This window comes from Strix uralensis, chromosome 4 (genome assembly GCF_047716275.1).
Source record: "Strix uralensis isolate ZFMK-TIS-50842 chromosome 4, bStrUra1, whole genome shotgun sequence".
In the NCBI taxonomy this organism is placed as follows: Eukaryota; Metazoa; Chordata; class Aves; order Strigiformes; family Strigidae; genus Strix; species Strix uralensis.
The window spans coordinates 104,258,719-104,284,223 of NC_133975.1; the positions used below are offsets into that span (position 1 = coordinate 104,258,719).

The 25,505-nt window shown below is 37.5% G+C and overlaps 1 protein-coding gene across 2 annotated transcripts in view; it reads left to right on the forward strand.

Annotated features, from left to right (window-relative positions):
- NPAS3 (neuronal PAS domain protein 3) overlaps positions 1 to 25,505 on the forward strand; it is a 623,184-nt gene that overhangs the window by 567,964 nt on the left and 29,715 nt on the right. For both annotated transcript variants that reach the window (XM_074868268.1, XM_074868269.1), the window contains exon 7: positions 21,774 to 21,967. In XM_074868268.1, coding sequence (XP_074724369.1) covers positions 21,774 to 21,967 — 194 coding nt within the window. The remainder of the gene's footprint in view (positions 1 to 21,773; positions 21,968 to 25,505) is intronic.

Here is a 25,505-nt window from a genome sequence, read left to right on the forward strand (position 1 = left end):
CCCAGACTTTTCAGCACTGGAAAGACTTAAAGGTAATTTGTCAGAGAGAAGGAACTGATCGAGAATTCACCCATGTAAATCGATGACCTTTTAGTCAAAAGGAAGTCTCTTAGCTAGTAAAGATGCAACATTACTTATAAAAGAACAAAATACTAATGGGCCAATCTGACTCTTATGAAGTATCTACTTGTAGATATAAAGATACGGTTCAAGAAAAGATGGTCTGCAACAGGATTAAGAAGACTAGAGTTCATTTTATGCCTTGCTATAGAGCTGTGAGATTCTATTAGGAGATCTGTCTGGAAAAGCTTGGTTCACACACAGCATCTAAATACATTAACCATTTTTTTTAAAGTTAGCAGCTACTAACTCCACCTCAAAAAAAAAACATTTTTAGGGCTGAGCATCTCTTAAATGGGATTCATAGCACAGTTGTACCATCTGGATACATGAATATATGTTAGGCATTCATTACTGCAGTAGCACTAATGAAACTAACCAGTTAGTATTATATAAAAGGCCTTTTTAATAGCAGTCTTCTTTAAAAGAAAGATTCAAGCTTTGATCATTCCTTATGATGACTGCAGCTGTAGTATTCCTGACACCTGTATCAGGATGTGTTTCTCCTCAAATATTATCTTAAATGTTCATATGGCTTCAGAGTTGTGATTTTGTTGCAGTGTGTTCCAAACTGTGTAGATGGGAAGTCACAAACTGAATTCTGAAAGGGAAGAAAACATAAAATTGAGCAAACACAAATTATTTTCTGAGATGTTCTATTTTTATAAACTCTGTTATCAAAGAATAAGTGATATAAAAAGATAATATTATCACTGAATTAGAAGTAATTGCCTTTGATTCTGATCTTTAGGCAGTATAATTCTAAAGCTACCTTTCTTAAAAGTCAGTGGATATAACACTGAAAGAAAACTATGAGATCGGGGATTACGCTGATACATAATAAAATATTCAAAATGGATATCATAAATATTCAAAATGGATTTCAGCTCCAAGCCAAATCTGTATTCTTTCAAGAACCAATTTTATTGAGTCAGAAAGATACAAAATGTTTGTTGCACTTTTATAAGTAACACTAATTATCTAGATGTGTGAACTAATAGTGCACTGTGAGACCCATTGCAGTGTTAATAAACAGAGATCAGTGAGTGGGATGAGAACAATGAGATCTCACCAGAGTGGGAACCAGAAAATACCTTCTGTTACAAGCTGGGAGGAGGGTGTCATGCTCCCAGGTGGGAATGCCTACTGAAAAAGAGAGGTCTTCAGTCAATAGAGGTTTCCTAAGTTATCCACCAATGTTGTCTGCCACTGCTTATTGTTAATGATTGGGAATATGCCTTATGTAGGAGTGAAGAAAACCACACAGTGCTCTGTGAAGAATCACTAGCAAGAATTTGTTCTAGGACAGACAGATACTGCTCCCAACATCTCTGCTCCACTTGGCTGTTTTGTAACTGCTGCCAGTGGATATTCTGGCCCACCTCCTTTTCATAATGTAAACATTATATTAGAGTGCAAATGCAGACACTAATAGCTTTTTTAATTATCTTTACTGCTTCCAACATTCAAAGTTTTTGTCCAAAGTATGCTTAGAAAAGACAATAAGCTCATACATTGAAAAAATGTAGCTAATATTAACTTAACGTAGATGAGTACATCTTCCTGCTCTTCAGCAGATACTCGCAGAAGCGGTGTCATCTTTCCACTGGTAAAACTACTGAGTGTGAAACAGTCAATGAAATTCAGAACTAAGATGAAACTGAATGGAAGGTTCTTAAACTTGCATTTCCGTGAATTTTGCATTTAAGAAAATCTGTTTCTCATTGTGTTTCTCATTGTTGCACATTGTCTTGATCTGGTAACATGACAATCAATAGCTGTTGCATAGAAAATATGAGTCTTGAATTGATAGTCATAAGGGTAAATCCTGACATCTTATGCGAACACATATGTGTGTTTAGCTTTTGTAGAACTGTGGTGGGTTAGCTAGAGGGAGAAGACCATATTTTTGCGAGAGAGTATTTTTCACTGTAGCCTCTGCGTGTAAATATTTTCTTGAAGAATTGCGTGAAAATTCTAAACAAAAATATCTTCTAGGAATAAAGTTGTTCCACAAATGTAGAACCTGCACTTTCATTATGCTGTGATCTGTCACAGACTGTATTAGTGGTCAAGCAGAAGTTCCTTCTGAATTTATCATTCATGTCTAAGTAACACAGACATCGGGGAAAAAGCTTAGTTGTTGCAATCAAGGAGGTAGAGTTGTGGGTTATTGCCCGTCTCTCCATTCACTCCACAAAGGAATGGCCATCATGCATGTTGCCTTGAATAGCTAAGGTTGTACAGCACATTTTACACACCCGCTACACAAGTTGGGTTTTGTTAATAAATTTTTACAATCACATGTTCTTTGAAATTTAAAAAACAGTAGAGAAAATCTTTTACAAGCAGCTGGAAAAATTTAAAATGCTATTTAAATATTTTCATTATTAGTTACTTCCCTATAATTTTTCCTTCATCATTAATTATTGTATTCAATACATGCTGAAACATTAGCTGCCCACAATTCATAAGGATCAGGCTGTTTCTTTGTTCTGTTAAAGCTGAATCCTTTTAAAAGTTCCTTTTTTTCCTGCTCCCTACTCTTCGCATCTTCTTAGTGATATAATACCGACATTAATTTTCATTGTGCAACAAGATCAACACTGAATTATTATTTCACCTCATCATGAACTTCGAAAAGTACCTTTACTTCTCATTTATTTTTTAACCCATAATTCCCACATGGTTTTTAAACTTCTTTTACCTTTTGTGCAGGTTTTTACGTGTGCAAAGCATTATGTTTTATTGGCTTTTTCCTATTGCTTATAATGTCATTTTATTAATGAATGTACTTTTGCAACACCACTCTGAGTCTGGAAAGTGCTGACATACCAAGAGATCAAGTGACTTGCCAAAGATAACAATGGTTGTTTGTGTCAGAGCCAACTGTGATTACACGCTATACTTCATCCTCAGCTTTTCTTCCTAGCGCATGAATATTGTCAAATCATCTCTGTATTCCAGCACATCACACTTCATTTTCTCAGGCTGGTACTTCCTTTGTTTTGATGGTTGCCCTGAATAGGCAAAATGAGATGCCAAATCAAAAAGTACTCAGATCAGATAGTGTGAAGTTTAGCAGAACCTTCACAGAAAACCCAGAAAAAGGTAAACTCCTGCTCTCAACAGGGCTGCCACTGGCTAGAGAAGAGCTACTCCAAAATCCTTTTCCTCAGAAGGAGAAAGGAGCAATGTACCAACACAAAAACACAGCCCTGATGCTGCTGTTCCTGCCACCTTGTTGTGGGAGAGGAACAGGGCTGGTGGCATCCACCTTCTTGGCTGGCAGCTAGCTTGGCTCCTTGCAAACTTTCTTATTTCAAAACAAACAAAAACCAAACTTTATATAGAGACTTTTTTTTCCAATTTGATTAATACTTTTTCATATCCACCATAGATTTCTCCACCCTAAAGACATCCAAGCTCCAAGTGTGGAGCAATAATAATAAGCACATGTGAAAATGGTAGGGAATCATTATGCATTGTAGCTCTTTATATTTGCACCAAAGTGAAAGTATTAGCAAATCAAAATGCCCCATTCACTCACACAGGTAATACCACTTTGCAGATGCTCTTCACTGACTTTCTACATGAATAGATGGTTGCATAAGGTTCAAGGCCCATCATTTACTCAAAAGCCAAATTTTTTAGTATAATTTGCTGTCATATGAAGCAAGGTTCTTCTGTACCTGCTCATCTGGCAGAATAGGACACAAAGGCACAGAGCATCAGTGATGTATCCGTAACCAGTATGCCATACATGAAGCCAGTAGTCAAACAAGGACCATCACATGAGGCTTTCATTCCCTGTAGTTGTTGACTTAGCCTGGTACAATGACTTCTGGATAGTGATCTGGACATTGATTTGCTGTTTTTACCTTCTGGAATAGAAAATTGATCATGAGTGGTTTGGGCCATGTTTCCGGAAAGAGTTCCTATAGTATAAATGTCCTTTTTCTCTATTGTCCAGAGTGCATATACACCACTATATAACCAAATAAGCCATTATGCTTCTGTTTCTAAATGTTTAAGCGTGCCTCTTGATTTGTCTGTTTAATGCACTGATACTAGCTGAAGAATGGCATTTGGTTGAGCCCATCTGCTTTACCCTGTGGAGAAGACAGAATATAGATGTTTGGTGTGAAGAGTTTCAGTTTCTACTTTTTACAGCATCATTAGGAACCCGTCCTTCTAATAATAATAATTCCCATTTGACATCATGGAGGTAAAAAGAAATCACTGCTGACATCAAAAATGAGGTGATATTTCAGCAGTATTATTTCACTGAAGATAAAATGGAAGTCTTTATTACTCCCAATGCTTTTAAAGAAAGCTGAGCAAGGCTTATACTGACCCTGGAGCTTATATACCTTAATGCATCTATAACCCGTATGACATAAGAAATTTTAATTGTTACTGCTATATTTTTTGGCTGTCCCTCCTTGGGAAGGGAAGGGAAGGGAAGAATTTTGTGCCTGTTTAAAGGAAAATAATCAGTATCTGAGAATAAGCTTGGGAGAACACAATTATATTAATTTTCTCCATTACTTAAAATTCATACTAAAGACCCCCAAACAAGTGAAAACATTAAGTGTATTACAAGAAGTGGTAATTTTCTTTCAAGCTTCATATTGGAACTTTTACTGGGAATCCATACAGATTGCATAAAGAGGTCTGAGCTCTGAAGAGGTTACCCTAAAGAGGATTACAAGTTTTATTTCACTTTTTATGGATAGGTATTTTATTCTCTCTGAACTTCTTGTGCACATTGCTGTGTGAATTGCTTGCCATTAGAAGGACACAGCCAAGGTCTGTTTCATCAGTTGTAAACAATATGTTTTCCACTTTCGTTTGTGACGGCGCATTAGAAGCTCCCATTCCCTTTTCCTTTGTACAGACATATTCAGTTATAATTCTAGTCTTTGTATATTTTTCCATCCTGAACCAAACACTATAGCACACCAGTGACTCTACCCAAATATACTTGGAAAAGAGTGTGTCTGCGTAAATTTGGCAATATTTCCTAAGTTTGAGGTCTATTTTTGATCTACGGCTGTTTCGGGTTTTTTTTAAATTTAGGGGACATATGAAAAGTAATATAGGTTGCAGACAACTAGTGCAACAGGATGCAAATTCAATGCCTTTAAAATTGACAGTATTGCTCTAATTAAAAGAAAATTCAAGAAATATGGATTCTTCCCATGGCTTCACTTTACAGAATTGGTCACATACTTGCAAGTAGTGTCTCCTCTGTATAACAAGAAGAGCCAGATCAAAATGTTTCATAGTCTTTTCACAATGAAACTTAAGAAACTTTTGCAATTAAATATGTGGTGAGATCATCACATCATTTTGTTCCAGGCAAATATAACAGAGCAGTCACAGCTCATCTGCTGTTGAGTTTCTGCTTCTCAGTTATTCTCAGAAATAAGATCTGAATTCTTACAGACATGCAAATATTTAATAGTAATAAGCCTTTAAAAAATCAAAATTAGTAGTTACCAGTTACAGTGAAATGTTTAAGTCTGAAATGAACTCTGCACTTTCAATGTAAACAGGTCTCATTCTATGTAGAAATAGTTTGGGTATTTTCCCCAAGAATTTGTGCATGCATGAACTGAATGCTTAATTTTATTTTGTGTGAACCAAATGATCCCTTCCACTTTTGACACATTTTGGAAGATCCAGACATGTTTTTTCTCTGAAATAATAGATAAACATTTCTCTTCTTGAAAATCATTACCTTATTAGCCTTTCCATTTGTTTCTCCTTGCTCAAATACTCAGAGATGTATATTTTTTTCCTAACTATTCAACTTCTTTCACTTCTTGTGATCATTCACACTGTTGTATTGTCACAAAGTCTGTGTTGGTTAGGTCAGTCCACTACTAGACCTAGCACTGTGTTTAAGAGATATCTAAGTGCAGAGCCCTGTTTTAATTAGCTCACAGGGCATCACTGAACCCGGTCTGGCTCTCCCACAGTCATATGCCCAGGGTTAGGAATGGAACACTGGACACAGTTTTTCCTGAGCAAGCAAGGAGCTGATTCACAATACACAAACATGCATTATGCATTGTTTTCAGTCACTTTATAGTCATATGCATTCATAAATTTTGATATGGTTGTAAGATGCAGACTTTGATGGTACAAAACTCACAGAAGAGCTTTAGATCACTGCAGCAACTACAGACGAAGTTTATGTTGACAATTTATCAGCTCTTCTCCGTCAAGGAAAATTGTTTTTTAGTGCCTACCTATTAGCAATCACATGCATATTATGAAATTGAGTTTTGGGGAGGACAGCCTGCCATCTGTCTTTTCTGTATTTTTTTCACAATGCATCATGCTAAAGTTAAAAGTTTCTATGCTTCAGAATGGTGTAAAATATGAGATGTCTATAATAGAGACACTTGGAAAGAAAAATAGACTAAGTAGAAATGTAAATCTTTATAAACTTTATAAACACCAACTACTGATGCTATACTTTGTTTTAGCTTCAAATGCCCTCCACATTTTCCACACATCATAGTGCTGACCATGTGCTCTTACTGTAGATTTCAGGGTTGTTAAACTAATAACTAATTAATATATATCTCAAGGAGTGTAAGAATGCTTTCTTCATAAACTCTTTCAGGTTCAGGGTTTGGGTTTTTTTGTGAAATGGAACTGCAAATGCCTGATGTGGAGAATGAAAAAGATGTGTTCAGTTTCTTTTCTGTGTTCTGATATGCTAAGATTTTATCAATAATATTGTTTTCCTGTAAAAATATCTGCCTCGGAGAAAATCTGCTGTGTAGCTGTCAGGATTACACCTCTCAGAATATGCCTGTGATGATTCCGTTAAATTGATAAAAACAGAACACTCTGCTCTGTAGAAGGATTGCTGAAAAGAATATTCCGAGGTTCTTTCATGTGTAACAGCACTTGTATGGCAGTACGTTTATTGTGCTATAAATTTCATCACTGATTTTGGCCATTTCAAATTGATTCTGCAGTAACTGTAAGTAATGAACCTTACAGAAAGAGCCAAGGAAAAAAAAAACAACAAACAAGCCAATAAACTTGTGGCTGTAGGAATACAAATTGTAGAGTTCATTTAGCCTCAGTTTTTATCAGATCATGCAGCCAATACCGCACAAAGTCAGAAAATATATCCAGCAAAATATACAGTGCCATAGCCCTGGCTTGCTTTAAATTTAGCAGTTAAACCAGACAGTCGGTTATTCAAAGCACATGTTTATACAAAGTGTCCTGTGGATTTCACCTGAGATTTAAGGAAGGTGCTCAGCATACGTGGGTGACAAAACAGGAGAAATTATAATAGCAGTGACTTAAACAGGATAATGAACCAAATCCTGAGCTGTTTTACATAGTCTAAGCAATACCAGGCATCACTGGATTTCACAGGGGTATAGATCGATGTGCAGTGGGCTACTAATGACTCACCAGTTCAAAATATATAAAAGTCTCCAAAATTTACATGTGTTCCTAGCCTGTTTCCCTGTTTTCTTTACTGAAAAGTTCTGCCAGGTTAACAAGAATGATGTGATATCTTTTCTCCAGGTATCTTTAATGATCCCATGGATTTTAGCAGAGAATTTATGTGCTTGCTAAAGATTTCCACACGTTGGTTTTAAAACCCATCAAAAAGATACTGTTCTAAGGCATTTCACATTAGTTTTGTAGATTTCTATTACATTCTATAGGAACCCATTGATCTTGATTTGTTAACTATTGTATGCATTTCTCACAGTCTTTTCAGTGGGTGCCAAGACCATTTAGACTCTTATTTTGCAAATAGACCATGGATCTAGTCCAGCTAAATCAGAGGGCTGGTCATGTAATTAAAGCATACATGAATGTACATATAGGTTCTACTGTTAGTTGTTACATGAAGATCTAACTTCAGATTTTAACTCAAATGCTGAAAAGACTAAAGTTTTCTTCTATGTAGTTTTCCCAACATTACAGGAGAGAGAAACAAGGCCATGTTTTATTTTCTGTGCAAAAATAAATAAATGTCTGAGTTGGATTCCTACAAGCCCTGCAGCGCTTCCATGCATCACAGCTTGCACACTCATGTATCCTACAGTCTGCATTGAGTGCTGAATTAATTCTGTGTGTCTTACTGCAACTAACTTTGCAGATTTATCTGAACCTCTGTATTGTCGATGAGAGATATTAAATCCTCATTTTAAGATCAAAATGCTTGGGTCTATTCTAGCCTTATATAGGCCACAAAGAAACTCATTGTCTAAGGCATATTCCTTGCCTGTCTTTATAAAGAAGTAATTTTGTCAATTACTTCTTTACACTACCTGAGTGACACACAGAGGAAAAAAGGTACAGAAACTGAGGCTTTCAGTTAAATACCAAATATGGTGAAAGTCATAATAAAATAATGAGAGTTGGGAACACTGTTTTTTCTCTCACTCTCTGCTGTTTTGTGTTGCAATGAGGAACACAGTGAGACTGAAGTCTTGTGAATAGTCCCTGGTAACTAAGAGCAAAGAAACCTTGCTCGTTATCTCTACTCCCCTTCTGAATAAACATTTTAGCCATCGTAAATGAGTGTGACATGAAGGGCAAATGAATAGCTCTCATTCCAGAGCAGAAACACTTGACAGCTGAGCAACCTGAAGGGTGTTGTGAAGGTATAGATCCTGTGACCACGAGATGATGGGGCAGGCATACCATTTATTTCAGTACGACCTGAGATGCATCATACTCTTAAATGAGAGATTCCCAGCCTTGCAGAGGCTAAGTCCTAGGTGTTCAAACTGACTTTTCGTTAGGACTGCAGTGAGTGAAAGACAGAAATGTCCTATTTTTTTCTTGTTATTTTATTAAATTACATAGAAAAACTTAGACAAATATAAGGAAACGTTCAGTGCGGATTGACAGATGACATGCAACACCCCTACTGTATCTCATTTATAAATATGATTGACGTGGAGGTAATTTCTTGGTAACCTGTTTTTAAAAAAAACCCACATATTCTAGGTGGTAGGTTAGTAAAAGGAAATTAATCTTTGCATGATAAACTTGCCAACTTTTGAATTAATTGCATGAGTGTAATAATCAATTAATAAATGTTAAGCAAACAACAGAAAATCAGTGAATTAAAAATTACTAAATTGATTCCAATGCAGATAAAGCAAGAGGCTGCCATAATTCTGCAGTGTAGATTCAAGAACACGAATCTTGTCTAATCAGATCTTGCTGCCCATTTATCCACATGTGGCATTTAAAACAATGCAGGTTTATTATGATTTTTACAAATAAATTGCTATCTATAGTCTAGCTTGCTACATTAAGTGGATTATAGAAACAAATCATAAATAGTAGAACATTTGTAGCTGTCAAGGAGAAGGTCAGAGCTTTGGAAAGACCATCCATCTCTAAGTGGAATAAAAGTTTTTTCTTCAAAGAGAAATCACATACCTTGTTTGAGTGGACTTCAGCTAGTAATGACAGTATAGTTTCTCGAAATACCCACAAAAACCCTCCTGTCCACAAAACTAGCTTGATTTTGGGTCACAAATCTTTTGTAAAATTGAGGTGATTTGACATGAAACAGATCTCATCAGTGAATATTTGTGGGCAAATTTGATTTGATTGAAAGTATATATTTATATTTTCACACTCTTCAAAAGTTTCAGGAGAGGCTTAGGATGGTACTGGAGTCTTACAGGTCACATGTCTATGGAAAGGAACTTGAGCCTGAGATCCAAACATTTATGACCTATTGCTCTCACTGCCACTAAACACACAGTTTGTATGTCTCTATTAATTTATCAGTATTATTTCATTGTATTTCACAGAATTGTACAAAATAAGTCTGTATACTCATTCTCATTTTTTGCAGAAAGTCATACAGACATTTGTTTCAGGAAGGACGTCTCCTAATAGACATGTTCCCTTCATATACATTAATTTACAATGCTTAGTGTAAACAGTAGGCAACACCTTCCTTGTGTTTTAGCACAAGGGAGCTCATAACCTAGAACACTTCTACTGAAACTGAAATAAAAATAGAATTGGTAGACATCTGATTAAATACATCAAGGAAAATTCAACAACTTTTGTGAAGCTTTCTCAGGCAAGCATGTCTATAGGGGATTTCCATTTGATACAGAGTAGATGCATTTCCAGTATGGGAACCAGCACCATCCCTGACCAAAAGTCTGAGAGAAATTAAGCTGCCAGTGGAGGGGGACAACCCTCTAATGGCTAAGTGCCTTAAAAAACAAAAAGCAAGAATGGTCAGTTTTCTCAGTGTAAGTGGTCACTGCTGCTTTTTCACAGAGAATTCTGTTCCCGGGGCCTTTGGTTCTCAACATATTCATAAATTAAATGGAAACCAGGGTGAACAGGAAAGTTACAGTGCTTATTGGATTGTAAAAAATGTAAGTAACGCAAACGATAGCACAAGAACTTCATGATTCTGTGTGAAGGGGCAGTAAAATAGCAGATAAAATTCAGTTCAGGTGAATGTAAAGTAATGCACCTGGGAAAAACCCAATCCTGGCTGTATGTATACAATGAAGAGCTCTGAACCAGCTGTTACTGCTCGGAGGAGATACCTTGAAGTTGGAATGGGAGGTTTATGAAAGGAACAGCTTAGTGCTCAGTAGTGGTCAGAAAGCAAACAGGGTGCTAAGAAATTATTAGGAAATAAATTAAAAATTAACAGAAAATGTCATTATACTACTGTATAAATCAGTGTTTTTCCTTTATCTTGAATACTTGTGCACTTGTTATCCCACCTCATCTCAAACTGAAGATTGTAGAACAGCAAAAAAGTGACATTGATCAACGTTGTGGAACAGCTAAAATATACCTAGGAGATCCAGCTTGGAAGAAAGATGGCTATGGAGGCACATGATAGAAAACAGTATATAGAGAGGTTGAACGGGGTATAATTTTGTGAAGTCTCTCAATATGTAGGGTGAGAAACAAAATTAAAGTAGTAAATGGCAAATTCAGAACAAATGAAAGGAGATACTTACCAATTCCAGAGTTCAACAGTGAAACTCATTGCCACAGGGCACTATGAATGCCAAAAGCTTACCAAAGAACATGCTTGTTTCTCAGGAAGTGCTGGGAGAATACACAAGGGAAATGCTGTTAGATGCTCGCCTAGATTTATACTCTCCCTTTGTCAGCCTGAGTGACACACTGAGGATACTGATCTGGACAGGCCTTTGGTTTGACCTGCTACAGCTGCTCTTTAAGGACACACAGTTGCTTCTCTGGAAGGGCTGTCATAGTGTGCCCTGACCTCCTACAGCCAGAGTCTCTGTAAAGCCACTTTAGGGCTTGGGCCTTGCAGTTTTTATGCCAGCTACATTCTTTATCAGGACCATGTGAGACCTATTTAAAACTGTTCAAATATAACACTGAGCACAGTCAGAGAACTACTGGGACTAGATGTTGGCAGACATGCCAGAAGACTCTTGCCTCCCATCCTATGGTCATTCCTTTTTGCCATCTGGATGTGGAAGCATTACTAGCCACCTGCAGCAGCTTTTCTGAGATTCGCAGTTGTATTTTTCATAAAATCAGCTCATATACTTTGGTGTATGTCTTCCCTTTCTAAATTGAAAATTTGTAGTTTAGATTCATATAAGTGTCATTGCTGAGAGGAAGGTGAAACCATAGTAATAACTATGGAAAATTAATCTTTTTTGCCCATCTCCACCTTTGCTTTTGTCACAGTTGTGGCATTCTGCAGGAAAGCTCACACGTTCTGTTGTCCAAGATCTTTGAGTACAGCTTGTCTAGTTGTATACAGCCAGCAGAAATTGGGCCATGCTACAGGAAACCATGCAAGCATTAAAATAGACAAAAGGGTTGTTTCTCTGTGTGAGAGCTGTACCAGACACCATTAGCACAAGCAGAGGAACGTTGGTATTAATGACATTCAAATAGTAGTTCTCAGCCATTTTCATAGTTTCTCTACTTTACTGTGAGAAAAAGACAGATCTTTCCACCCATTTAGCCACAAAATGAGGAAGAGTGAATATGACTTTTCTTTAGTAACTTCAGAACAAATTCTGGGGTTGCAACCCCAGGTGGAGAGCTTGAGTAGAACATAAACTTTACTGTCAAGACTAAGTTGGGGAATCCATTTCTGTCTTTACAGACAACAGCATTTTCTACATTTTTTCTCTGTGTGTGGGAAAAATACATTACTGTCAGATATTTTATCTAGTCCTTGCTCACTGTGCAGAGAATCACCGAACCACCTAAGGTAATTGTTGGACTGCTAAGACCTACATCGAATAACACAGTAGGGAAAAAAAAAAACCAAAACAAAACAAAACACTTTATTTCTCCCTCCAAAGATAGAAATAAAGACACTACATCTGAAGAATACTTATTATTGGTTGTCTTTAGTGCAACAAGATTTGGTTGTCCTGACATACAGGACTCAGGCTTTTTTAAAAAAAAACCTTTCCACCCTTTCTGTTGCAGAACGATGTAGCCAGTTTCCACCCCCACCCCTCCCCCCCCCCCCCCCCAATACTCTGATAAACTGCATTGGAACTGATACAACAAAAGTCCTTTTCAGGTTTAATTTTTACTGCTAGCAGGAGCACCAGAATTCTAGAATAGTGAGCTCTGAGAGAGTTTGCTCATGGGCAGGGATGACAATTCCGTTATTAGAACCCTGCACACTTCAATAGCTAAATGCTTTCAACTTTCTTTAAATAGTATTAAGGAAAAAATATCCTAAAGGCATTATTTTTAAAGAGGACTTCAAACATTCTGTAAGGGAAAAAAAATGCAACACATTTGAACACCAAGGGATTTGCAGTGGAAAATATGTTAAAGTGAAGCTATCTTTTGAGTTTCAGGGTTAAATAAGTACTGGCCATAAATCAGGGATGCAGACTACCAAAAATTCTGAGGCATTCCAGATTCCTACCTTAGACCAGCAGTAGCCAGATTCTATAATAGATCATTTAGAAATGTTAGTTATGTTAGCTAAATTTTAAATTAACTATGTTTCATTTATTCCTCCAAATTCAACATACAAAATCCATTATAATATTTGCTAGAAGTATAAGAAAATCCCAGATTCTTAATCTTTTTTACTATATAGACTTAATTCTACAATGACTCAATATTAGGTATTTTAGAGTTTATATTTAAAAGCAGCTGTGAAGCAAGCAGATATGCAAGGGTAAATCTGCTCATCTTGAATCCTTCTGCAAATGGTCTGCTCTGGAGGTCATATCAAAGAGATTCTTTTTCCAGCTTAAACCTGTCTTTTCTAAATAGATCTCAACCTGATCTCATTTAATGCATTGATGTCTGGTTTCTTAGTCATTATATTTGCTGTATTACATATCAAAAGGACTCTTGAGAAATTCCCCTGAATTGATAATTCTAATTTCTTATGTATAGCTACTCTGTATTCACTCTGAGGACAGCTGTATTGTATGCTAAACCACGAATTGTAAAAATTGATCCCTTTGTATGTAGGTTTGTATTAAATTGAGATACTTTATTTTCTCCTGTTTGTTGCCACACATGGGTTCCTGGTGTCAGTTTGTATTTGGCTGTTTGAGCATATTAAAGTTCTGCTTGTGCTTATGATGTTCTTGCCAAGAGCGCTCTTGCAGCAATCTGCACTAGAACAGTCTTTGTGCCAATTACTTCAAAAAGTATTCTATTATAAAACCAATTTTTATGGCTACTTTTTCAGGTTGCAGTGTGGTGATTTCATTTAGTTTCTTCTTTTTCCATTTTTTTTAATGTTGATCTTTTTCAAATGCTTGTAAGTTTTGGATTATGAAAAAATAATGTGGTGTTGATAGATTGAGTTGTTAATAAGACATCTTAAAAAGGAAAAGGGTTCAAAGATATTAAAATAAAACCTGGCATGTTGAATTACTAACACTGCATATATTTAAAGGATACTATTTAATAGTGGAATGTCTGGAGCTGCTATTGCAGGGGCTTATTATGAAAACGGAAACCTCTGCAATTGTATAAAGCAAAATAAATGAAAAATTATAATGTGTAATGACTCAACAGAGTATTTCTTGAGCTTATATTCTGAGGCTGATTTCAGGAGTGTCAGCTCTATGTCTTTTATTTAGAGAAAACCAGCTTGCTAATCCACAGCAATTAATAAAAAATCACAACACGGGAGAGGAAGGCATGATAACGTATTTTACAATACAAATATGTTTTTGAATGGAAAGTCTTGATCGTGCAACTTACTACTGCAATGAATGCCAGTGGAAGACTGGACCTCAGAATTCTGATGTGAGCCATCATGGTGATAAAAATAAGTATGTGTCCATATACAGTGCAGGACACTGTACTATGCCGTACTAAACAATAACTGCTAATCTTCTACCCCAAATAATAAAATGGAAATACTGTTATGTGGCAGATGAAAAATCTGCCATAAATTGAGGGTCTAATACTGTGTGATGGTTTAGCCCCTGCCGGGGTCTGAGACCACACGGCCGCTGCCCCTCCCCCACAAAGGGAGTGAAATACAAAGCCCCAAGACTGAAATAAGGAAAGGTTTAATACAACAGTGCAATAGCAACACAACAAACAACAACAATAACAGTAATAGTGATAGCAATGAACAGAGCAAAATATCTACCAAATACAGCAGTGAGAGGAGCAGATGTACAAAACCACGAGTGCACCGCGCTCCGCGCCAGGAAATGTGACGCACCAGGATGTGATGTCTGCATGGTATCTGAATAACCCGGCTAGAGCTCCCCCCCCCACTCCTGGGGAAACTTAACCCTATCCTGGTTAAACCAGGACATACTGTTAATCTAAAGGATCTAAAAATGTTGATATCAAATATATTGTTATTAATTATTCTTGAGCTATCTCTGGTCTGCCATTCATTTCCCAGGCTATTAAGATTTGATAACTCTTGAAAAACAACCTATTGTACACTCTTGAAAATGCTTTTTTTTTTTTTTTTTTAATGGCAGCTTTAGGAATTGTTTATCATACAACAGTCTTCCTTTACTCCCACAGAGAAGTTGTAGTTTGTTCTTTAGATAACCCTAACCTAGCCACGTCCAGATCAGGGAACTTCATATGATAGACATAATGTGGGCAATGTGAGGTTCTTGTTTTGTCTTCACTCTTTTGGAGAGTTAGAAAGCTGTCCCCATTCTCTTCCCTTTAGTTTGTTATCTAGTGAGAGGCAAGCAGAAGATAAGAGGTTGTGCATCCTGAGATTGAGGAACAAGCAGCTTTTTGCATGAGTGCTCAAAACACTAACTTTTACACAGAAGAGCAGCTGTTCCCTGTGGTGTACTTGAATGAAAGTGACTGTGGCTATTGTGCTTGCTGCTGGTCTCAACATTCCTCATATGCAATAAATAATACTCTACTCGGGTCATTTTAGGGATTGAGCAAGAGCTGTGAACTGAGCCTGCCAAGCCAGGGTGTTTCTCATGTAATGCTTGTCTTTAAGCACCCAATGAGTTTGAGGTCTCATAAGGTTACTTTTTTTTAACCCCTTGGGATTAGCCTAAATTCTGCCTCTGACTGTTTTAAGCAGCAAAATAGCTTTTGAATCTTATTATTTGGAGAGAGTGATATCAGAGGAAAGATGGGAAAAGCCTAGAGTGTCTCCAAAAACTAGTATTGACTTTTTAACAATAAAATGCGTCCTGAGACCAAATATGCTGTTTAAATGTAAATACCATTTCCATTTTCAGACTGTCTTTTGCAGGTGTATTTGAGGGGATTTGAAATGTACTTGTAGATGGAAAAGAGGCTATTGACCTTGAAACTATGTATGTGTTAGGAATAATGTTCACCCTCCTTGAAATCAGACTCATATTCTTTGAATGGGTCTCAAGACCACAACTCTTAACAGTGGTTCCGGTAGCATTCAGTGCATAACTGAATTAAGACTGACTGCATTTTACTCACAGAGCTGTTTCTCAGGAGTCATAGATTACTGCCTAGTCTTTTTTTAATCCACCTGGTTCAGAATGACTCACTGACAGCTGCACTAACTACTAATTTCCTTTGTTCTGGTGTGAACTTGATATAATAGGACATTTGTGTGTAGAAGCAATGTCTTTTATTAGATGGACTACTATAGTCAGAAAAAAACAAGCAGGTTTTTCAGCATACAAGCACTTTTTCAAGACTAAAACTGAAGCAGCAGACTTCTGAATCAAATAAGAGTTGAGAACAATAACTGTAAGTAGACATGTTATTCTGTTATGATGTCCAAGAATAAAGGTAGGTGGTACTTAGGAAGCTGGAGAAGGGTGATACTAACAAGGGAAAAGATGATATGATGGTTATTTGATAGATGAAAAGAGATAGTAAATCTAACATTGATACAACATGAGCATACATTTACAAACTTTACCTTTCACAACTTCATTATCTGAGGGGTGATCAGACATGCAGGAATCCCCAAGAGTGGTCTCTGGGCATGTGCAAACTACTTTACATGGCTCATGCTGCAAGTCCGATGTGTCCTCTGTGTGTTAAGCTAACTGTACACGTAATGGAGAATTGATCTGTGTGTACAGCAAGTCGGATGCATGTGGGACACATCAAACTTGCTGCACACGTGGGATGATCCAACGTATTGCAGCCATAGTAGCTCACTACTTTTCAACACCAAAATATCATGCTCCATGGGACCTTCTTTTAGGAATACTGCAGTGTTTATAGAAATGTGGTAAGTCTCAGAATGGGACATATAAGAATTACTAGAACTGCAAACATAAGGCCTTACTTGACCTCTCTGATCCCAAATGCTGCCGAATGATAAGTATAGGCAAGTGATGTGTTTTCCTAAAGCTTTCCTGAAGACTAGAAGAGCAGGCTTTGGTCTCAGTGAGGATGGGGCTGTGGAACCTCAGAAATAAATGGCTTCTGACCATGAGAAAACGTAAGCAAATAGAAATGCTGTAGCAACTATGGTGGGGTACAAGGAGGAAAGAAGAAAACTGTGATAGATAAAGAAACCTATACTGAAGTTTAGATTGATATATTTTGATGTCAGAAGTGGAGAACCTTTATCACTGTGTGAACTCTAGATATGACAGTGGACTCTGTTTTCTTTGAAAAGTCCAGAGGAAAGCCTGTTTCCAAATGTTCAGTCTTAGCTTAGAAATCATCGGAACCATTTACCTTGTAGAGGGTTAAAACATTTGTCTCGCTAGTGTCACAGGCATGTCCACATATCTGTGAGTGAAGGAGCACACAACTCTTCAAAGGAAAAATGTAAGAACATGGATATAGTGTGTAAAATATTTCTTCAGCCAATTTTAGCAGTTCAAATTAATTGTGTTTTAAAGATTTAGGTGCTGACTTTGGAATTATAAAATAACATCTTTGAGGGACCAAAACAAATATATATAACCTTGTGAATCACAGTCATTTCTGTAAAACAATAAATGTATGTGTGAGTTGTTCGTAAGACAGCTAAATAAATATCTAGGTGCACGACCTAAATTAGGATGTTTTCACACATGACTATCAGAATTTGGGTCTAAACAATAATCTTAAGGCTTCAAATATAATAGTTCATTAAGAGAAATGAGATGGAGGAAGCATTTCTGCCAGTGCTGTGGTTTCAGTCCCATAATAAATTGGCATAGTGATTTACACAGAGAACAAAAGAAAGAGTTTAGAAATTTCTTTCTAATGGAAGTTTAAGTTTTGAAGAACACAGAGACATCTGAAAGGTGAAATTCACAGATTTTTCATGCTTGCAGGTTTTTATAGCCTCTGGTAATGCATGTCCTTACTCTGACATCACATGTATGTGAAAAAATTGATGTAATATTTAAAGATGTCTTTTGACAAAGTATTTCCATCTCCAGAGGTGAGATTTTGCTTTAAAGGATGATAAGCAGGTTCCAGATGTGTTTTTCAATCGCTGGTCTTTCCTTTCCATAAGTATTGACAGAGGGAAGGTTTTATCAAGGTCTTTGTGATGTGCTTGTTTATAATGAGTAGACATTAGTAGAGCACATCGAAGTGCTTATCGCTAACAGATGACTTAAGAGAGCATATGGCAAGGAAAAGAAATATATATTTGTCCAAGCAATGTGGCTTGTTAACACTCCTACACTCATAAACTGTGTTTACATGTACTTACAATATTTTGCAAATCCCTTTTCTAATCAGCTAAAAATAAAAGCTAAATAATGATTTTTTTTTTCCAATATTGGAGTGTCAGGCAAAGTTGATTTAAAATTTTTTTAACAAAGCAATTAAACAGTACAGAAGATTTTTATAGTATTTGTTTTGCTTCAGCATGACATCTTTACAGCAGTGTATGTGTTATTTTCATTTCACAGTGTTAAAAATTTTATTGCTACAGAATGCTTTCTGGTTCACCCACCTGTCTATCCAAGTATAACTATTATACAACTAGGTTACACTACAAGCAATAACAATATCAGAATGACCTATGTCAAATCCTGGTCTAGATCAGGTCACAAGGTTTATTTTGACTTTAATATTTCCCTCTGCTTCTATAGGATGAAGTCATCATGCAGGTTACAGCACCTGCCCATAAAGTTTGTAAGCAAAAAAGTCTCTGAATTGTTAACCCAGTCCAGCTCCCATTAGAGTGAAAAAGGAGTCTTGCTACTAATTTCATATAGGAGGTAAATGGAGAAAGGCTGGGGAAATCTGTACAGCTCTTGACATACAAAGTTTCTGATGATTCCTGTGATCAGGAGTATAGCATTCACCCACCTTTTTGTAATGGACAGAACACAGTATCACTGTCTTCTCTTGCTGTGACACCTAAATGTGCCAATCTGTTCATATAGCATTATTAGAAAGATCACAATTATAGTTTAAAAATGGATTTGGACTGTTGCATGCTTTTCAGATGAAAGCATTTATAAAGAAAACTGCACAGAAGAGCTGCATTTACTTTTGATTTTCAGAATATTCCTAGCAAATTTTTGTTAAATATTTACATCTGAATCCAAGTATTGTCCTTCATAAAACAGTTTATTCTTGCAATTTAGCTTCATTAAAGTCATAATACTGCTTTAGGATATGATAGACTAGTGCTGTGGGATTGAATTATAAAGAGATTAATTTTAGCTACCGGAGATAATTGACCCTATAATTCCTATCACCCCTAATCCCAGTTCAAATGAACCAGTGTTAAAAGTGGCAATACTCACAATGTAGACAAGGTCATGACAGCTAGAATTGTTTTTTACTACCAATTAGATTTCCCGCTTGGTGCATTTGACTAATGTTGTCATAGAAAGGGATTTCAGGCATGGAAATACAGTTTCTTTAGAGGCACACAGGCACCGGAACTGATGGGCAGTTTGCTGTACATTTCCCAGTGTACAGAATCAGAATGCAGTTCAGTGCTGACCCCTAAAATTTGAATTCACATGGGGATTTCGAACATATTTTGATCCATGATAGAGCTAAATAATTTGAATCTGGAAGCAAACTCTCTTGAAATTCAGCAATGTTAATATATGGTGAGTCTAGCAGGTTTGGAACTGTCTCCTGGGGTAATACTACATCTGAGTTGTATTTCAGATGAGGAATCAGAAAAAAGTGAGGTACTGACTGAATAGAGAGTTGTTCAAAAACAAATCATGTTGATATTTAGCTGCAAATGACATGGAGGTTTCAAAAAATACTGGGAAGAGATAAATGGATTTTAAGTATGATATATCTTAAAAATTCCCTCAAGTGATAGTGCCAACTTCAAACATATTAGCATAAGGACTCTTACGAAAAAACAACATAACAACAATACTTTTGCATAGCACGTTCAGTATAAGATTATTTTTCACATTATTACTAGTTATCCATCAGCATTTTTCCAAGCATTTACAGATTTGAGTTTTCGCAGTAAGCTGAAACTGCATGATAAAAAGAGACAGATAATGATAAAAAGCAGATATATATGCAAGCCTAGCTAGAAGGAGCAAAATATACTATTACTGCCCCTCCTGTGAAGTTAATCCTATTTCTTTTAGCTATTTCTTCATTAGTTAATGAGGTCTTGAGAAAAAAAAAAAATTAAAAGTGTGTTTGAAATGGTGTTTTTGTATCTGTGCCTTTAGGAACTTCTTCAAATATTCATAGAATAGTTTGCCCTTGGAAGGTGCATTAAGTGTGAGTTAAGGCAATAATTACTTCAAATGTGGGTGGTCGGAAACCTGCAACTGAAATGGACAAACACAGCAGCTAATCACTTTCCTCATTCAGATTCACCACACTGGCTGGAGTCAAAATGTAAAATAGTGGAGAAAGGAGATATTTTAATGATTAGGTTAAAAAAAAAATAATAAATAAACTTCAAGGCTTAGATCACAGGTCTGCTAGCATGAATTAGATTTGAATTTGGATGCACTTTGTGGTTTGCACTTATTAATGAAAGATTTTCTTCTCACTCACTTTCTGTTAACAATCAATCTCAGATCAGAAGCAAAGAGTTTGACTGCTGTCTTTGTGAGATGAGTATCAGAGGACTTATAACTATATCCCATCTCTGTGACCTCCCCCAGTGCACCTGGTACCAATCAACATCTCAGTTGACCTCTGGGTAGTGAGTCTGGGATCACAGTGAAAGGGGCCCTCATCTCCTGGAAGCATTCTCTTCATGTTGATGTTGTAACACACTCCGAGAGTCAAAAGCCAGGAGAGCCCACAACTGCCAGTTCTTATGGCTCTCTATGAGTACAGGAACTGAAGTTTCCATTTTCATTTTGATATCTGGCATCAGTGCTGTATTTATATTCTTTTATTGAAAAAAGCAACCTGTTTATTTATCCACAGAACTCCTGAAGGAGTGAAACTGGAAGTTGTAAATTATTCTTTTTCCAGAGTTTCAACTTACTCCATTTCAGACAGCATTCTTAGAATTTCACTCTCCAGGGGTGCAATTGGATCTCCCAGGTGTCTTCTGGTGTTATCTTGTGAATAGGGAAAGAAATCATCTGCCCCCAGATCTCTCCATACATACATAGTGTACTAGGCAAAGGCATTACATGTCTACCAGCTCTTAAAAAGCTTGCTGTGGATGCAAGAAGACCATCCTGCAGCTGAACTCATTGATCACTTCCAGGCTGTTGCTTCTCAAATTTCCAACCACAGAGAAGTAATTCAAGGCTGTAAGCAGTGTCTTCATGGTGTAGGTGACTAGCAATGCAATTAAATCCATTCTGGAAAAGTTTCAAAACTGCCGATCTTTTTGTCTCATATTCAATCTCCAAATGTTATAAAATTAATATTTTATTAATTTCTACCTTCATTATTTCAGTTTTATCCCCCTCTCTCTTTTCTTCTGTTGAATTTCTAGTTTGGTTTTTTCTTCTTCTTTCTTTCTGTAGCAACCACCACAACAAAAATCAATACCACAGGAGTTCTGAGGTTTTTATTTGATGAATGTGAAGCATTTGCCTGTTATGTTCTTGTCTTCTTTTTTGCCATGAGGACACATAGGACATGTTGACAGCCAATCTTAATAAGCTTAACACTAATACTGGCAGTTACTTAGTACAATTTTTGGCTGTGTTAAGTGGTCTGTAGGGAATAGTAATGCTATCCTTTAAAAGAAACTGATGTCACAGTTGCATCCAGAATTCACTGGGGTTTCTTTTATTGTTTTTATTTTCCAGGTGATTCATATAACAGGCCGGTTACGTCTGAGAGTGTCACTGTCCCACGGACGGACAGTACCCAGCCAAATCATGGGACTTGTTGTCGTTGCTCATGCTTTGCCACCTCCTACAATTAATGAAGTCAGGATTGACTGCCACATGTTTGTCACTCGTGTGAATATGGACCTCAATATCATTTACTGTGAAAATAGGTACAGCTTTTAGCTCCTTTTTTCTTTGTTTTAGCTGTGTATATTCTTTGTTCCATGGGCTTGGCAAAAAGTTTTGAAATTTGTGGCTCCTGCAATGTCATCCTGGTGTTACATGAGAGCATTGAATTCACTCTCATCATCATTACCTTCATTTTCATTACATTCTTAGAGGATAAAGGTAAATTAAAAACTATAATTTGCAGGACGTCTTGCTGGAATAGGGGAGGATAGACCAGGAGAGATTCCGCTAAGCTTTCCAAGCTTTTTTACAATCTCTCACTGTCCCTCTCAGAGGCAAGATTTGGGACTAGACAGACGTTGGTCTGACCTGTATGGCTGTCCTTATGCTTCCCTGTCCTCCCCTCCACAAGTCTTTCTGTCTGAAGTTTTAAAGTTTTCCATTTTTGAACTAATTTGCAGATTACAGCACATCGTGCTCAGTGCTTAATGGAACAGAAGCACAGATGGCCTAGATAGTAGGCTAGAGAGGTGGGATCTGTTGCAGTAAGAGGTGGGAAAAACTGTAGAATAAAATTGGTTAAGGGCATACTGGGAAAGACGGCAGTGAAATGGGAACAGGTGATGAGGAGTTGGTTGTGGGGGGGCTATGTTAGATGTGATACTGACAAGTGATCTAGGAGGGTGGAAGATAGGATTTAAATTCAGCTGTCTGCTCTCTGGGGGCTGAGTGCCAGTAGCATCACGGCTGCCTGTGGGGGTCTGTCAGAGCAGGGCCTGGCAGCCAGGGCCCATCCCACCCCCAGCCAGGAGCAGGGCAGGCACCAGGGTAGCCCCAGCCCCAGGCATCGGGCATCGGGCACCTCCCCAGGGTTGGGGACTGGCCGAGGCCAGGCTGGGACCTGGGCTGGGTCTGTCTCGGCAGGGCCCATGGCCAGGCAGGGCAGGGCTGTGGGGAGCTGGAGACTGGCCCTGCTGCGGCATCACTGGGGCAGGGGATGACAGCCCTGGGGGGCTGACATGGGGTCCCGGGCTGTGGGTGGGGTGGGGGGAGCTCCAAGGGGGTTGAAGAGAGGTTCTGGACTGTGGGCAGGGTGCAGGAAGGCCCAGAGGGGGTGGTCAAGACCATTAAGGCTGCCCTCAGGGCCCTGAAAAATAAGAATAAAATCTGGGGAATGGATATTCAGAGCAGAGTAAAGATACCTGAGAAGGAAGGTGTAAGTAATAAAGAGGTTTGGGTCCATTGATGGAAGGCTGAGGTATGAGGGAAAAGTTGGAAAGGAAGAAAGAAGATAATGCATCCAAAGGAAATTTTGTCAAGGGGACATACCATCAAAAAGCAGAACAAACAAGATGACTAAAGCAAGCTTTTCATGTGACAGCAGCCATGGCATATTATACGAGTGGAAGTTCTCTGATATGAACAACCATGATTGCTCAATCACAATGGAATACCTATGATCAGAATAACATATCAATATAAACCTTTATAAAAAGGGATGAACTCAAATGCTTTGTTGAATCAGGGCCTTAAACAATTTAAAATAATCTTGGATTTCAGTTATGAGGTTATCTTTGCTGTGACGTTGCTGAACTGCCACAATAGTATTAATAGTAATATTACTTGGCTATTAGAGAACACTTCACCTAAACTTCCAAAGCATTATCTAAAAGAGAATATATTATTCTCATTTTTAAGCTTGGAAAAACTGCTCCATAGAAAGTGTTTTGCACAAGGTTATAGAGAAAGCTGGTAACGGTATTAAAGTTTGGGCTGAGTTTTGCCTGTGACTCTACCCAATATGCATCTAAATTCTGTATAATCTGGCAGCTGGTGAAAGAGCTCTGGGGATTAGCAGCAGGATCTAGAAGAAACTTTTTGCCTTAGTCTTTGATTTGACTGTGACCTACCTAGGAGTAATGGAAAGCTGCTACCGTTGTAGGGCTCTTCAATGGTCTCTGTGAAATGAGTTGCTGGTATCTGTCCAGTTCCTAATGAACAGATTTCCTTTTAACAAAATCACCTGCACTTACCGTTACCTTCATTGGCAACCTCAATAAAAAAGCCAGGAATCAAATGGATGTGAAAAATGAACTATTCTGTCAGGTCAAGTATGATACGAATTTGTGGGCTGTGTTAGAAAGATTTATACTTTCTCTGCTGTCAGTTTGGCATTTTTATGATCCCTAAATTGTATATGTTTTTTTTTAATTAAACATTTTTCTCAAACCTTCCCTTTACGTTCATGTAGCAATAAAACTTTCAAATGCCTGAGAAAGGCATCACTGAAAACATAAAATGTATCAGATGTGGAGCACTGATGAGTAATTGCATAGAAAGAGCTGATAACACATGGTAAACTATGGTAAGCCAGCTGACTTATGCAAGAAAGTGTTGATCTTACTAGTGTTTTTCATTCGTTAAGGTAAAGGCAACATTATAAAGCAACTTTTCCTTGTTTGCGATGGATTTTATCTCATATGCTAGGGTAGAATGCATATGATGGTACTTGAATTTATGTTGTAATAGTTCCATTTCAAGTCCATGTGTCAGTGTTAAAAATAGTTTATAAAAGGAATTTCAGATAGCAGAAACACTTCTGCTAGGGCTGGGAGGTGAATGTTAGCTCACTGAGGCAGTGGGATTTCCACTGATGGAAAATGGAGTAAGATTGACAGGACTTGGATTTCATAGCAGGTACAAAGCAGAATATGACTGCAAAAACTGAAGGAATGGAAAGGACAGAAGAAGGGAAGGAATTAACTGAACAGCTGATTGAAGCTGTCAGATGAATTATCTGGGCATTTGCCAAGGCCATTCTCTGAGTCAAGGAAGTTGGGATCTCTCTTCTGGGACTATAGAAAAGCAGATAAGTATCCCATCCTGAATATATGGCTTGACTCCTGGCACTTGCGGGCAGCCGGGAAATTCTTTGTAGTGCCACAGTAAAGCAAGCACATTGATGAAAACAGAGAAAAATGGATCCATGCTGGGGAAGCTGTAAGCACTATTTATGGAGCAATGGGGAGTTACTGGCAGCTGTGGGGAGTATGGAGCAGAAGCCATGCTACTTAACTGAAATGAATGCTCACAGTGGACCATTGGATCAGCAGGGGTGAGATCAATAGTACTTCTAGTTTTCCAAGTGGTTGCCTGCTTGCAACAGCAGGGAGCAGGAGTGATATTACTCAAGTCTTTGGGTGTATCTTGTTACTTTCCTGTGAATGAAGAGATCTGCATCAGAATCCTGGACTCAATGCACAAACTAGTCAACAGTTAGCTTCCCTTTGAGACAGGATCCATCGGCTAGTACCACTGGCTATTTCTAACAATTAATATTTTGTTCTGAGAGTGTTAAATGGGGATGTAAAATTTTGTCACCTAAAATGTGGTATGTTAATCCATTTTTGTTTTCTAAATATGGGATTCATGTCATCTACACTTCACCATCTAGTCTAAAATAGTCTAGAATTTCTTTATTAGTCAGTGGAGTGAGAAAAGCACCTGCAGAGGACAAATCATCTTAGATGGTGATAAATAACTAAAAACAAAATAAAGAGACTGCTGTTAGAGTACAGC